At 45.7% G+C, this 14,461-nt stretch overlaps 1 protein-coding gene across 1 annotated transcript; it reads left to right on the forward strand.

Moving 5' to 3' along the window:
• The first annotated feature begins 1,075 nt into the window (after positions 1-1,075).
• Positions 1,076-6,434, forward strand: DYNLL1 (dynein light chain LC8-type 1). The gene is made up of 3 exons (XM_040350185.1): positions 1,076-1,187; positions 1,575-1,712; positions 5,936-6,434. Exons 2-3 carry the CDS (start codon positions 1,581-1,583, stop codon positions 6,071-6,073), a joined length of 270 nt encoding a protein of 89 aa, XP_040206119.1. The 5' UTR covers positions 1,076-1,187; positions 1,575-1,580; the 3' UTR covers positions 6,074-6,434.
• The last annotated feature ends 8,027 nt before the right edge of the window (positions 6,435-14,461 follow it).

The following is a 14,461-nucleotide window of genomic DNA, read 5'->3' on the forward strand; positions in this document are numbered from 1 at the left end:
ATGTGCGCACACCCTAAAGGTGGGTGCCGCACCTGGAACCAGGAACCCGCGAAGAACCCCCGGAAAATGGCGTCTGCCACAGAAATACCCTCCCCCAGCATGCCCCGCGAGGGAAACACTCCTCTAATTGACTGCTGGAGAAAGGGCGCCTCCGCCTGGACCCCTCTGGCGCCACCTGCCATCCAGAGATGGAACTACATCTCTGGAGCACAGGAAGGCCCACAGGACAGTTCAGGGCTGGCGACAGCCGAATTTAAACAAATCCACATGGATGAGAGCAAATAACTCTCTCATCCCACTAAATTTGACATAGCACCTGTACTGAAAAGTACACAGGCGCTACACACACAACTGGATATTCTCACTTTTTCAGACCATTCTCTATAAACCCTGTTTGTGCGTGAAAATCCCAGTAGATCTGCAGTTTTTGAAATAATCAAAGCAGCCCGTCTGGCACCAACAACCATGTCACGTTCAAAGTCACTCTTCCCCATTCTGATGCTCGGTTTAAACTTCAGCAAGTCATCTTTACCACGTCTAGATGCCTAAATGTATGGAGTTGCTGCCATGTGATTGGCTGATTAGCATTTTTGTTACCAAGCAATTGAACAGGTGTACCTAATAAAGTGGCCAGTGAGTGTGGGTGGCATACAAAACACTGAAAAAAAAAGCAAACGTGCCAGCATATGGCCACGGAAATGCCAACACACATGACGGAGGTTAGTAACTGATATATACAATATACATGAGTCGGTGCAGAAATCGAAGAATGAGCTTAATGGGCCATTAAATGAGCTTCTCAAGTGGTGACAATAACAAGCCTCGTCATTCAGCCCTTGTTAGCGTTTACCTGAGTAACCCAGCGACACCTGGCCCGCGCCCCCTCCTTAGAAGATGCTCCGTTCCCAAGGAGACGCCGCCTGGGGCATGAGACAGCCTGTCGCAGAACTTGTTTCTATGGAAACAGACGCCCAGACCGCGGCGCACTATGGGTCGAAACAAAACGCTGAAGAAAGAGCCGGGAGAGGTAGCGCTGGGAAGCCAATGAGGAAACGTGTGGGTGAGCTACGGGCCAATCAGATGACGCGTGGGAAAGCGTGGAAGTAAGTAATAGAGCCGCCCCAACGCGCCAAGCAGCAGTGTGTGAGACAACGCGGTGACTGTGGAGAGAAAACACCCGGAACGCTGTAAGTAGCGGGAGCCCAGCACGGGAGATGGGTGCGGGGATGCTGACTAGAGAGGGCGGCCAAGTAGGGTGGTCAGTCATGGACTCGCTTTAACAGAAAACGTGTGGAAAGCTGAGGCAGCTACAGCCCACGTTTTCCCAGGAGGGACTTATAGAGCTTTCTAGTAAAATCCAGTGAGACTACCTCTCCTATTGCTGCTGGGGGCAGAGGGGGTTATTATAGATCTTAGTCCTATAGCTGTTTTTTTTTTTTTTTTTGGTGATTAAATTTTTTTTTTATATATCTCTAATCGCTCTATCTTAATGGGGGTGTTAATGAATGATGGAGATCTAAGGGTGAGCACAAGTCTTGTGGACCCCCAAGGTAATCTCTTGTCTCTATTCACAGGCCACCATGAGTGAAAGAAAAGCCGTCATTAAGAACGCCGACATGTCGGAGGAGATGCAGCAGGACTCGGTGGAGTGTGCCACCCAAGCCCTGGAGAAGTACAACATCGAGAAGGACATCGCCGCCCATATCAAGAAGGTGAGCCTTCTCCTGACCTACCTGATTAGTAGGAGGTGAAAACCTAACCCCGCCGCAGACACTTTCTGTCCGATCACATTTCCCACTCCCAACAGTCTCCCTCCCCTACCTGTTTGTTAGACAACGTAACTGAATCTGCTGTAGATAACCCGTGGCTTGGCTGTTCTAGAAAATACCACGGCAAGTCTGCACAGACAACTCTGCTTTAGGGGGTCCTACATCTGAGCATGTGTAAGGTGCAACGAACGTATTAATATACGCTAGTGGATAGAAAAGCTGACTACTTCAACTCTTGCAATTTACTATGCCTGTAACCAGCAGTATTGTCTTCTTGACAGCAATATGCATTCACAATTTTTTCTAGGTAGGACTAAGATGCATGCAAACCGTAGTTTCATGTACACCTAAGCATGGTAGCCGCTGTTGGTAGGACGTGGCTCACATTTTATCTCTGTGGAACAGGTCTATATGTTTACCATACACTGATTGCTTTGAGATTAACTTATTCTTGAGCTTTTTTTCGTAAAATGCGTTCGTTTGGCTGCACTTCTCCTTTAGATCACATTGCGCTCTGCACGCCTGTGACCCATCAGCTGACATCAGAGCCGGTGCAGGCTTAAAGATTGCGACCATCTGGTCAGGATCCGCCCACATGCCTGGGGCGGCTGTTACCGCCCCCTCCACAGCCCAGCGTTCCAAAGCAGACAGGGGTGACTAACAGTCACTAGCTCTCTGTTTGGGGACCCATGAGAACTGAGCGATCAGCAGTGTTTGATCGGTTCTCAGTTGTAGAGCCAGCGGGGGGACAGATGCTGGATCCACCTAGGTAGGCACAATTCCAAAAGAAAACAAATTGCGTTTTTTTTTTTTTGTTTTGTTTTGTTTTTTTTTAAATACCAAATGGTGTCCTTGGCTTTAATACACTGTAAAAGAGCAGTATGGGGTTTAGGGGAAAGAAAATTTACACTCCCCTAGGTGGATGTAGCATTGATCTAATGCTGCATCTGTCCCCTGCCAGCTCTGCACTGAGAAATCAAAGACTGCTGATTGCTCAGTTAACATTCTGAGACCTGGGTACGGTCAGTCTCTCTGCTCTGCGTGGCCCAGACCTCCCCCTGCCCTGCGCTCACTGGTGGACTGTGGAGGAGGTGGGAGGGGCTGATTTAGGATCTCAGCAGACCGTTGAGGCTGTGTCGGTGTTCTATCACTTTTGTGCTCGTGCAGAACAGAAGGGGACTGCAGCTGATCGTAAAATCGATAGAACACCGACACACCCTCAGCTGGAGTGATGTCGCCATAGTACATGCGTATGTTGTAGGAGGCTTTTTTTTCGATGGGAGATGCCATTTCACAGGCAGAATTAAGAGTGGAGGGACAATGTAGTTGTCAATGCCTTGCTGGTGAAGGGCGGGCAACCCCGCCATTCAACACGCACACAACTGGACCTTGAGCAGACTGTAAACCCAAAGCACAATGACAAATACGGTGTCCCTCCGCTGTTTGCATAGCATTCAATTGTGCCCGTCAATTTGTATCTCCCGTCAAAAAAATAAAGCCTCCTACAATGTGCACATGCGCGATGGGTGAAATCACGCCAGCTGCTCGGAAAATAAGCTGGAGTGCCCACCCTTCGGAGGGCAGAAATCATCAGAACATGTTCCAGATTTCTGTGTGGATCCTGACAATATTGTAGGGATTTGTTTCAGAGCCTGGCTGAGTGATGTCGGCAAACGGCAGGTTTCAGCCCATTGTCGGCTGAAAATGGACCGTAGAATGTACTAAATCCTGTGATGGCCTATACTTTTTTTTTTTCCCCTCTAAACCCAAGACCCTTTTTTAGCTTGATGCATTTCCTGCATGAAGGTAAAAGTATCAGTAGTTGTATCGGACTTTAAGTATCCATGTGTATAAAGAACAATGCTGAGCAACTGCACATTGAATCGCATGGGTGTATGAAAAGCTTTGCCTCTTAACCAGGCATGCCCAAAGTCCGGCCCGGAGGCCAATTGCGGCCCGCTTTCTGGTTTAATGCTGCTCCACTTGGATACATCTCTTTTGTAGCCCCCAACAAATCCCCAAGCATCGCGCATTCATGGCAATGGTGAGGCTGCATTCATCTGCACTGACCCTTATTTTGCTTCACAATTCTCTATTTAAAATTAGATTTTTTTTTTTTTTTTTTTTCTGAAACTTCCCTCTTAGGCCCCTTTCACATTGAGGCGTTTTTCATGCGGTACAGCTCTAAAAATAGCGCTGCTATACCGCATGAAAAAACCTGCCCTGTAGTGTTCAATGTGAAAGCCCGAAGGCTTTCACATTGAAGCAGTGCGCTAGCAGGAACGCTCCAAGTCCTGCTAGCCGCATCTTTACTGCGGTATAGGAGCGGTGTGTTCACCGCTCCTATACCGCGCCTTCCCATTGAAATCAATTGGAAAACGCGGGTGGTATTAACCCTTTTTCGGCCACTAGCGCCCGAATATCGTGGCAAATACGACGGTATAGCCGCGCTACAAATAGCGCGGCTATACCATCACCGCGGCTCCACGCCTCAATGTGAAAAAGGCTTTAAAGTTAAGGTGCGTGTTATATGCCGATAAATATGTTGTATCCAAATAACACACCTGAGCTCATCCTTGGACTCTTGACCATTAGTTAATTTGCATTTAATTTTAATGGTTCAAAGAATGTCAGGCAAAATGGTCAGCTCTCACGCATGTTCACGTCATCAAATTAGGCTCTCTTTGAAAAAAAGTTTGGACACCCCTGCTCTAAACCATCCTATTCTGCCAAAAGCAGCCGCTGATGGGGTGGGTGTTAAGAGGTGCCTACATTTAGGCCCCTTTCACATTGGAGCGGGAGCCGTGGTGGCGGTATAGCGGTGCTATACCGCCGGGAATCGGCTGCTAGCGGTGCGCTATTAACCCCCCGCTAGCGGCTTATAAAGGGTTTATACCACCCGCAATGTGCCTCTGCAGAGGCGCATTGCGGGCCGTATTGCCGCGGTTTCCCATTGTTTTAAATGGGAAGGAGCGGTTTACATGCCGCTTCTCTCACCGCTCCAAAGATGCTGCTGACAGATTTTTTTTTCTCTCCCGCCAGCGCATCGCCTCAGTGTGAAAGCACTCAGGCTTTCACATTAAGTAGGCAGTGAAGGAGTTTTTCAGGCGGTATAGCAGCGCTATTTTTAGCGCTGTACCGCCTGGAAAACTCCTCAGTGTGAAAGGGGTCTAAGACTTTGCTTTCCTTCAAAGTTTCCTGCTAATTCTAAGCTGAGGTATTGTATGGGGAGCTTTAGGAGAGACAAAAAATCTCACTGTCAAGGCAGTCTATCCCTTCCTGATTGGTTCCTTTTGAATGGCTAATGACCTTTTGTACATTGTTTTGACCAAAATTATTCAATATGAGGACAGCCCCTTAAGCTGGGTACACATGAGCCAATTGTCTAAATTCGGACAGTAAAGTAGAAACAGGCTGACTTTCAGCCGTGTACAACTGGCTTTTGAACAACCATGCTGGCAACCTTTTGGCTGTGAATGCCTGTTTGGGCTACAGCAAAGGCTATAGTCTATTTAGTTGCTATCAATTTAACCAGGCCTTTGAATTGCATAGTTGATGGTAGATCTAAATCTTTATCTGCCATCAGATATGTAGGACAAGGACCTCTGCCTAATTGGATACAAACGAAATGGATTGTTTAGGTTTAACCTCATATTACAGTACATTATCTATAAGACTGTAATGTTTGCAATCCAGATTGTATAGTGTACTGCATAATCGCAACCTTGATTTTAAGGTTGGTGGGAGCGCTGTAGGTCTGCTGCAGACCAGAGAAGCCACAGGATAGACCCCCTTACCAATATGGGTCATAAAAAGGGGTTATGAATGCTTTAGGCACATACAGGTTGAATCTCCTATTGTAAAAATGTTTCTGTATTGTGCTTGGGAATCTGAAGCCAGGCCTGGGGTGCAGTGTGGCTTGGCAACCATCTAGAAGATTCACATCCATTTTTGATGCAAGATTGTTTGGCAGCTGCACTGCACAGAATTATTTGTATTAACATGTTGAAAAAGTGCTGAAGGCAGTACTACTCGGCTATAACCAAGTAAATTTGGTTTTCACTCTGACAGCATAATGCTAATCTTTGCTATATGTTGCTAATTTTGCAGTGTTTTTAAATTGTTAATTTTCAGTCACATATATTGACCCAAATATTTTCTTCTAGGAATTTGACAAGAAATATAACCCTACATGGCACTGCATTGTGGGAAGAAACTTTGGCAGCTACGTCACACATGAGACCAAGCATTTCATTTACTTCTACTTGGGCCAAGTTGCAATTCTGTTGTTTAAGTCGGGTTAAATTCCTGAAATAAATGGACTATGCAAATATTTTGAAAGTGTAATGACTGAAGGGAACAACTCCTTTCCATGATGCCCCTCTGTATCTTTTGTTACTGAGATTTGATTCCTATGTATGTTCACTCCTTAATGGTTATAAAAAGTTTGTGAGGGGGAAAAAAAGAAACTATTTATTTTCTATGGTTTTCTAACATTAAATGTTTCTTTTTACAAACCAGTGTCCTGCCTATGCTACAGCTTTCAACTGAATCGGACTAAATGTCCTGTGTGTGAATTAAAGTGTTAATGGTTATCTTCACTAAGTAATACAGTGCTATTGTATAGTTTATGGCAAGCGTACATTAAAAGTATGGGTTCCTAAATTTTGTAGTTGCCTAGGTGAATGTAGCATTGGTCCCCTGCTGCTTCTACGACTGAGAACTGATCAAAGCCCATTGATCGCTCGGTTTTTGGTGAGCAGAGATCCAGTGATGTTATGCCCCTCCAGCGCTCACTAGAGGGCCAGGCTGTGGCATGCTCAGTCTCCCATCAGCCTGCTGAGAGAAGGGCTGGCCCAGGCATCTGAGTGTAAAGTTGGATCAATCGGAAGCCTGGACCAGCTTGGTGACTTCAGCCTGCTATTGGCTGAAACCAGGTCACAGGAGTGCACACCGAACTGTGCTCCATTGGTAAAGTATGGCCATACTATTTTTTTTTTTTTTTTAAGTTATGGCTTTGTAACTGCTGGATGTAGTTATCCTTGAATTGGTGTCAGATTGGAGCATATATTACAAACGTGTGTCCAGGTGAATTAAGGATGTAAACCTTTCTGAATTGGTCTGGTTGAGGTTGGCCCTCTGAAAAAATGGATTGAGGAACTTTCTGAAAAATGTATTCTACAACAGTGAAAATATTTTCTTGGTGGAGCGCTTTCTCTCCTTCGCCTGCTGTGACAGGAAGGGCTACGCAAGTTCTGATTGGTCGGTGCTGACCAATTGGCATGCTCCTAAACGTACCTCCTTTAAAATATGCATTTCGAAGTTTAAGCTGAAGGGATTTCTAAGCCCTGCTGAACTGGTGAGGCAACTATACAAGGTCTATCGGGTGATCGCCAGGATTCAGGTCGGCAGGACTGGGGGGGGATGAGGTCCAGTGTAAGATCACCATACAGATTTTTCTGTAAAGGTGAACTTGCCCTTTAAGTTGCTGGTCTGGAATCCTTTCCCCGCCCATGAAACTAATGGGCATTTAAAAAAATACTACTCTACCTTTCAACCGCCTCTCCCCCCCCCCCCCTTCCTGCTAGGTGAATTGCGTAGTGTGTTCTGTTGACTCCTGGGATATCTACACAAATCCCAGAAGTGTGTGTGTGGTGTGTTTTTTTTTTTTTTTTTTTTAATATATCTCCATGGTTGAGGGTGTGTGAAATGGAGGTGTATCCATGACTTGTATATAGCTCAGTCTGAGGGGAGTGTCTAGTCCTTGAGGGCAGAGGGATGATCCTCTGATGCGAGTGCCAAGATTCAATGGGGGGGTACAATCTGGGGACCAGCACATTGCTGCCTGCATGAGATGACTCCAGAAATATGGTCAGTTCAGTTGCAGCATGGAAGATTGCTGCTATCACTGTATGATCAGAACTGTAATTGGTGTTTGTTATGCATATCCTGGAAGAAACAGACACTTATTTTACCTCCCCTTGCATAAAATGGCTGCCCACACAGCACAGGTGAGCAGTGTGCTTTGAACCTGGGTTCACACTTGTGCAATGTAGACACCACGTGTGATGCGCACAGGAATCGCACTACATTCCTGTGATCGTGCACATCCCATTCAATTGCAGTGATTTTAGCAATACATTTTGTATGCCTGAAATCGCATCTACACCAAAATGGTGCAGGCAGCGGGACCCTTTTTTTTTTTTTTTACCACCGCACCCTAATCTCACTGTTTTGCAATCTTTTTGGGGCGTTAAGATGACATTGACCCCTGCAGCAGAGTGCATGGAGGCTGTGCAATGCAGTGTGGGAAACGCACCGGATTCGCTGCGTTTCCTGCATCACATAAGTGTTAACCAGGGCTTAAGGAGTTGTATGACAAATACAGCCTATTTAAAAAAAAAAAAAAGTTCCTCTTCCATGAGTATTTTAGCATGGGTTTTCCTATGTTTAGGGACATGCGCAGTTCTGCTACACCCAGATGTGAATGGGGTTTTAGAGTGACAACACTTGCAGTGTTCCATCTTTTGGAGTAGTGGTGTTTCCCCCTAGGACAGGAAGTATTTTAGGATTATCAAACGCTGCCCCCCCCCATGCATAAAACATAGGGGAAAGGTGTGTGTGTGTGGTACACTGAGAACTGGAAACACTGTTAATTAATGTCAGAGCACAGGGCTTCTGCTAGTTCATTTGTTTTCATGATATATTTTGCAGCTAAAATGGTGAATAAGAGAAGCTAAAGTGGTTAATCCACTGCGCAATTCACACCATCCTCTCAAATATAAAATGCTCCAGTGTGTCTTATAAAAAGGTAAAAACCGCAGCTATATACCTGTTTACAGTGCGGCGATGTGACTGACTCTGCAGTGGGCGGGGATTCCCTGCTGATGTCTGAAGAGCTGGCCGGTCTAGGTATATAGCTGCATAGTTTTTTTTTTTTTTTTTTTTTTAAATAAAACACACTGGAGCACTTGACATTTAATAAACAGGATGGTGTAATCAACATTAGTTTCAGCAGTGAGACAGCTGACGGGGAGGGGGGAGATGGGACAGAGGCATGTAAACTGACCACGGTGTCAGGGCTCAGCAGCCATGATATACTGTGGTCCGTTTACGAGGGCAAAGGGTATAGCCAGGCAGAATCGGACAGGTGTTTTTGGCTGGGGGCAAATTACACTGCACAAGCACAGTGCTGTATAACATGCTTTAAAGGAACAGAATCCTTTGTTACCTCAAAAAAAAAAAAAAAAAAAAAACGCTTTAAAGAAGTACACTTATAATGTGCACCTAGTCTTTTTGAATACATCCCCCTACTCCTTATCTAACAGATCCATACTTGCTGAGATCAGGGTTGTTTTACATGTGTCTCAAGTCTCCTGCACACTAGAGCTATTTGGCCTGTCCACCTCCATATCCTTGGCAAACCTGCCATATAAATGGCTTTTCTGTATGGGCAATAGACTGAACTCTGACATGGGGCGCCCCATCACTAAGAAAAGGACTATGTCATCTGACAAAAGCTTGTTCCAGATTTCCGTTTAAAGCTGGAGGCATAAAGGGACAAATAAAAAAAAAAAAAAAAAAAAAAAAAAAATTCTGGCCTCACAAGTAGGTTTATCCACAGAAGAGTAAGCTGCCTTTTGCTGGGGGAGGAGAGTACTCTTCTCTCCTGTAATCAGTTTGATGTGCTTATCCAAACAGGCGGTTGCCTTCAAAGGGCAGATGCACTATGCATTTCTTGCATGGGAGTTCACTTGACCAGGGTCTGAGCCAAAGAATCCATACATATGGGTTTAAAGAAGGCTTATACTGGAGCTCTGGCGACACCTATCTGATAATCTCTTGACCCAGAAATTTAAGGTCACAGGTAAAAGATCTAGTTAGTGGGGAATAGAAGGATCTATTCAGATGGAGCTAGGGCTTCGGGCCTTGTGCTTATTACAGTCTGCCAAACCCAAACTTTAAACCCTTCAATATCATCTCATTGGAAATGCATTTATGTTGTGCCGCAATGGTGTAATTACTAATGTTTAAACTAGCAGAGTGTGGCAAACAGTGTCCATGCAATTGTGTCCCTAACTAAACATTATTATATAGTACCAACAGTTTTACGCAGCGCTTTACAATAAAATAAAATACAAGCAGGCCATGCTCAGAAAAGTTTACAATATAATAGGGTGAGGCAGGTGGTAAAAAAAGGTTGTAACTGTGTGGCATGAGCTGATGGAAGTGGTTTAAGATTAGTTGGAGGCGTGATAGGCTTCCCTAAAGAGATCAGTTTTCAGTGCGGCTAGAGTAGGAGATGGCTGGACAGGTTGAGGTAGAGAGTCCCAGAGGATGGGAGAGGCTCTGGAGATGAGCATAGGAGACATGAGAGTAGGAGGTCTTGAGAGGAGCATAGAGCAGGGATATGCAATTAGCGGACCTCCAGCTGTTGCCAAACTACAAGTCCCATGAGGCATAGCGAGACTCTGACAGCATCAAGCATGATACCCAGAGGCATGATGGGACTTGTAGTTTGGCAACAGCTGGAGGTCCGCTAATTGCATATCCCTGGCATAGAGGATGGTTTGGGTGATATTTGGAGACACAATTGGTGATATAGCTCAGGGCAGAGTTGTGAATGGCTTTGTATGTTGTGGTTTAGTATTTTAAATTTAATTTGCAGGGCGATCGGGAGCCAGTGTAGGGATTGGCGGAGAGGGGGTTGGCAGTCTGGAAGCATTATTCATGATAGACTGAAGAGGGGATAGCCTATGGAGAGGTAGGCCAATGAGAAGGGAGTTGCAATAGTCAAGGCGAGTATAAAGAATAGTCAAACATACTACTAGACCGTAACTACAGTAGCTTGGGCTGGTATTTACCTTTGCGCTCTGTACCCTTTGTCTAAAGTCATTGGGCCAGATTCACATAGGTAACCGAACTGATTTAAGATCCGCCGCAAGTGGGTAATTCACAAAGCACTTACCTCAAAACTTGCGGCGGCGTATCGTAAATCCCCCGGCGGAATTCAAATTCCGCGGCTAGGGGGAGTGTACTATTCAAATCAGGCGCGTTCCCGCGCCGATCGAACAGCGCATGCGCCGTCCGCAAATTTACCCAGCGTGCATTGCGCTAAATGACGTCACAAGGACGTCATTGGTTTCGACGTGAACGTAAATAGCGTCCAGCCCCATTCACGGACGAGTTACGCAAACGACATAAAATTTTTAAATCGCGACGCGGGAAAGACGGCCATACTTAACATTGGCTGCGCCTCATAGACCCAGGGGTAACTATCCGCCGGAAAAAGCCGAATGCAAACGACGTAAAAAAAAAGCGCCGGGCGGTCGTTCATTTCTGAATCGGCGTATCTCCTCATTTGCATGTTCGTCGCGTAAATAAACCAAAACACCACCTAGCGGCCGGCCTGGAATTGCAGCCTAAGATCCGACGGTGTAACACAGTTACACCTGAAGGATCTTAAGGATATCTATGCGTAACTGATTCTATGAATCAGTCGCATAGATACGACCGACGGAAATCAGAGATACGACGATGTATCAGGAGATACACCGTTGTATCTCTTTGTGAATCTGGCCCATTGAGTTGATTGATTTCACTTGTTACTGGGAAGAAGGCTCCAATAAGCACTAGAAGGTCAGTTTCCCACAGTGCCATGGTGCTGCCATCTGGTTTGTGGAAAGCCAGCTGTTACTTCTTGGTGTTTAAGAGCCGGCTGACTCACTGCTTTCCCAATGGTCCCGTTTGCGGGCAGGGAGGGGGGCCTAACTTCTGCTTTGCTCACTGTGGGAGTGGGTACCTGTCAAAAATAGGTATCCAGTCCAAGAAAAAAAAAAATGCTCTAATAGTGGTGGGGGAGAGGAGGATAAGTGTAACTTCCCTTTTTAAGGTAAAGTTCTTCTTTAAAGACTGCTTTTACAGGGTTAAAGATCTGCCTTGGCTGTCATATTTTGGGTGAACCCCTTAACCCTCTCTCCCAGAAATGTTCAACAAAAAAAAAGTTGAAGAGTAAAATGACTGGCCTTCTGCCCCACCTTACACCAAGAAACAGACCCTAAGATTGAAGTTTTAGCCTGCTGCATTATGTAATGGGGTCATTTTGCACCACCCTAAGAGGAGGAGTGATTTATGTACTGTATATATTGCTGCACTTGTAATCTGTAACCGTAATCGCTTTATGAAATAAAATACCTCAACTTTTTCATTCTTGGCATTTTTTTTTCAGGGTTACAATGCCCACCGACGCCTTACAAAGCATTAAATTGTCACCCTGTAACGTGTGCTTCCAATGCACTTCTTCAGGCTGGTGTACAGACATGTGCTATGGCCAAAAGCCTGAAAAAGGGAAGGTAATGAACTCCAGAGCAGAGTGACATCACCGAAAGTGACACTTATGAAGTCTTGTCACCCGCTGCCCCATCTAGATGAAGCTAGGCTATCTATCCAGTCATAACTATAAATAAAATATAAGAATTTAAAAGCAACATGTCCTCCCATACATTATCACATATTTAAAAGTTACAAATGATTTAACCACTTCCCGACTAGTGATGGACGAACATCCGACGGTTCGCGAACGCTAACCGCGAACGATCGCAAATGTCCGCGAACCGCAAGTTCGCGGCGGGCCCCATTGACTTTAATTGGCAGGCTAAAATATAAACCTTCAGGTCATATTTGCAGCCACAAAATACAAACACAAAAATTCTGTGGCTGGAGGTACATTAAGCCATTCACCGGATACAGAAGTGTCGGCCATTACAGGCCCTAAAAATTATCCCACAGGCATTCACCTGACAGCAAACAACCTTGCATTCTGTGGCTGGTGGTACATTGGGCATTCAGAAGTAAATGTCGGCCATTACAGGCCCCAAAAATTAGCGCACGGCCACAGGCGTTCACCGGACAGCAAACAACTTTGTTTTCTGTGGCTGGTGGTACTTTAGGCATTCAACGGATACAGAAGTAAGTGTCGGCCATTACAGGCCCCAAAAATTAGCCCATGGCCACAGGCGTTCACCGGACAGCAAACAACTTTTTATTCTGTGGCTGGTGGTACATTAGGCATTCACCGGATACAGAATAAAGTGTCCACAGGCGTTCACCAGTATTTGAATGAAACATGGTCTACTGGTCACATGTGTTGAATTCCTCTGAGATCCATGCTTCATTCATTTTTGTAAATGTAAGGTAGTCAACACTGTTGTGAGCTATATGAAAAGAAGCCTCAAGGGTAAATTTAGTTAATATTATAATGAGGGGTACCTTCATCCTTAAGATCAATATATGGAGTACTTGAGTCTAAGGTCCCCGAACCAAAGAGTCAAGAAGGGAATGAGGGGCCAATAGGACTATTAGCGGTACCAATAAACAGTTACAGAAAGAAATAAGAAAAAATAAAAATTCATAATTTTTATTAAAAGACATATACAGACAGTTACAGGATAAAAAATGTGACAACCATCCAACAGCACCAAAGTTGAGGTCCCCAAGGTGGGAAGACATAACGATGGGTAGGGGGTTGTAACAGTTCTCAACTAGTTTCGCGGACTGAAAACCGCTTCATCAGGAGAGGATCTAGAAGTAATTCAACAATACATCAGTGATTTAAAAAACAACAACATAAATAGACAAGGGGAAAAAAGAGGTTACATTGCTCACCTAAGAAGGTCCGCCAGAGGGGTACAACGAGCGGGACCAGACAACAAAACCCCCACGGTGGCCAGCAAGGACACATATGTGGAGGGACCTGTTGATCGGGTATAGTATGGATTGTCTGGTCCCATGCATGGCATGTGTGTAGTTTTGCCCTGTTTCAGTGCGCTCAGCAGATTGGCACCGTTCTCGCATGCCACTTTACCAACTGTCAAATTGAGCGGTGTTAGCCACTGATCTGCCTGTGAACGCAAAGCTGAAAGAAGTGCAGGACCAGTGTGGCTCTTGTCTTCCAGGCACAACAGACGCAGCACAGCACGGCAATGTCTCACCTGGCATGTCGAATAGGTTCTGGGGATCTTGGGCGGCGCAGCGGAAGAGACGGTAGCATCGGAAAATGAGGAGTCAGCCGAGGAAGAGAAGGAGGATGGAGGAGGAGGAGAAGAAGAGGCAGGCCTGCATGTAATCCGTGGCGGTAAAACCAAATCTACATGGGTGCCACGGGTTACATGCTTGACGGCCGTCAGAAGGTTTACCCAGTGGGCAGTTATATACCTTCCCTGCCCGTGTTTGCTAGACCACGTGTCTGGTCAGATGTATCTTGGCACCGACACTGTGTGCCAGAGATACATTCACTTGCCGCTGAACATGGCCATATAGCTCTGGGAAGCCCTTCTGTGAAAACATTTTCCTTCCTGGGTCCATTGTGGTGTTCCAATGGCCACAAATTTTCGAAAGGCCTCTGACTCCACCAGTTTATATGACAGTAGTTGGCGGGCTATCAGTTCCGACAAGCCAGCGGTCAACCGTTGGGCAAGAGGGTTATCGGGCGTCATCTTTTTTTTACGATCGAACATTTGGGCCACGGAAGCCTGCCTTTTTGCAGAAAAACGTGAGGAAGGCATGATGGAAGGTGGAGTGGAGGACAATTGTGAGCATAGAGGGGAAGGAGAAGGCGAAGAGGCTGGACGGTGAGAGTCTGGAGTGTGGCTTTGTGGGTTCTGATGGCGTTGCTCCCACTGGGCTCGGTGATG

This window comes from Rana temporaria, chromosome 1, assembly GCF_905171775.1.
Source record: "Rana temporaria chromosome 1, aRanTem1.1, whole genome shotgun sequence".
NCBI classification, from domain to species: domain Eukaryota; kingdom Metazoa; phylum Chordata; class Amphibia; order Anura; family Ranidae; genus Rana; species Rana temporaria.

Coding starts and splice junctions, on each gene's coding strand:
- DYNLL1 (XM_040350185.1), top strand. CDS start 1,581: ATGAGTGAAAGAAAAGCCGTCATTAAGAACGCCGACATGTCGGAGGAG. Junction 1,713..5,935: donor TCGCCGCCCATATCAAGAAG/GTGAGCCTTCTC, acceptor ATTTTCTTCTAG/GAATTTGACAAGAAATATAA.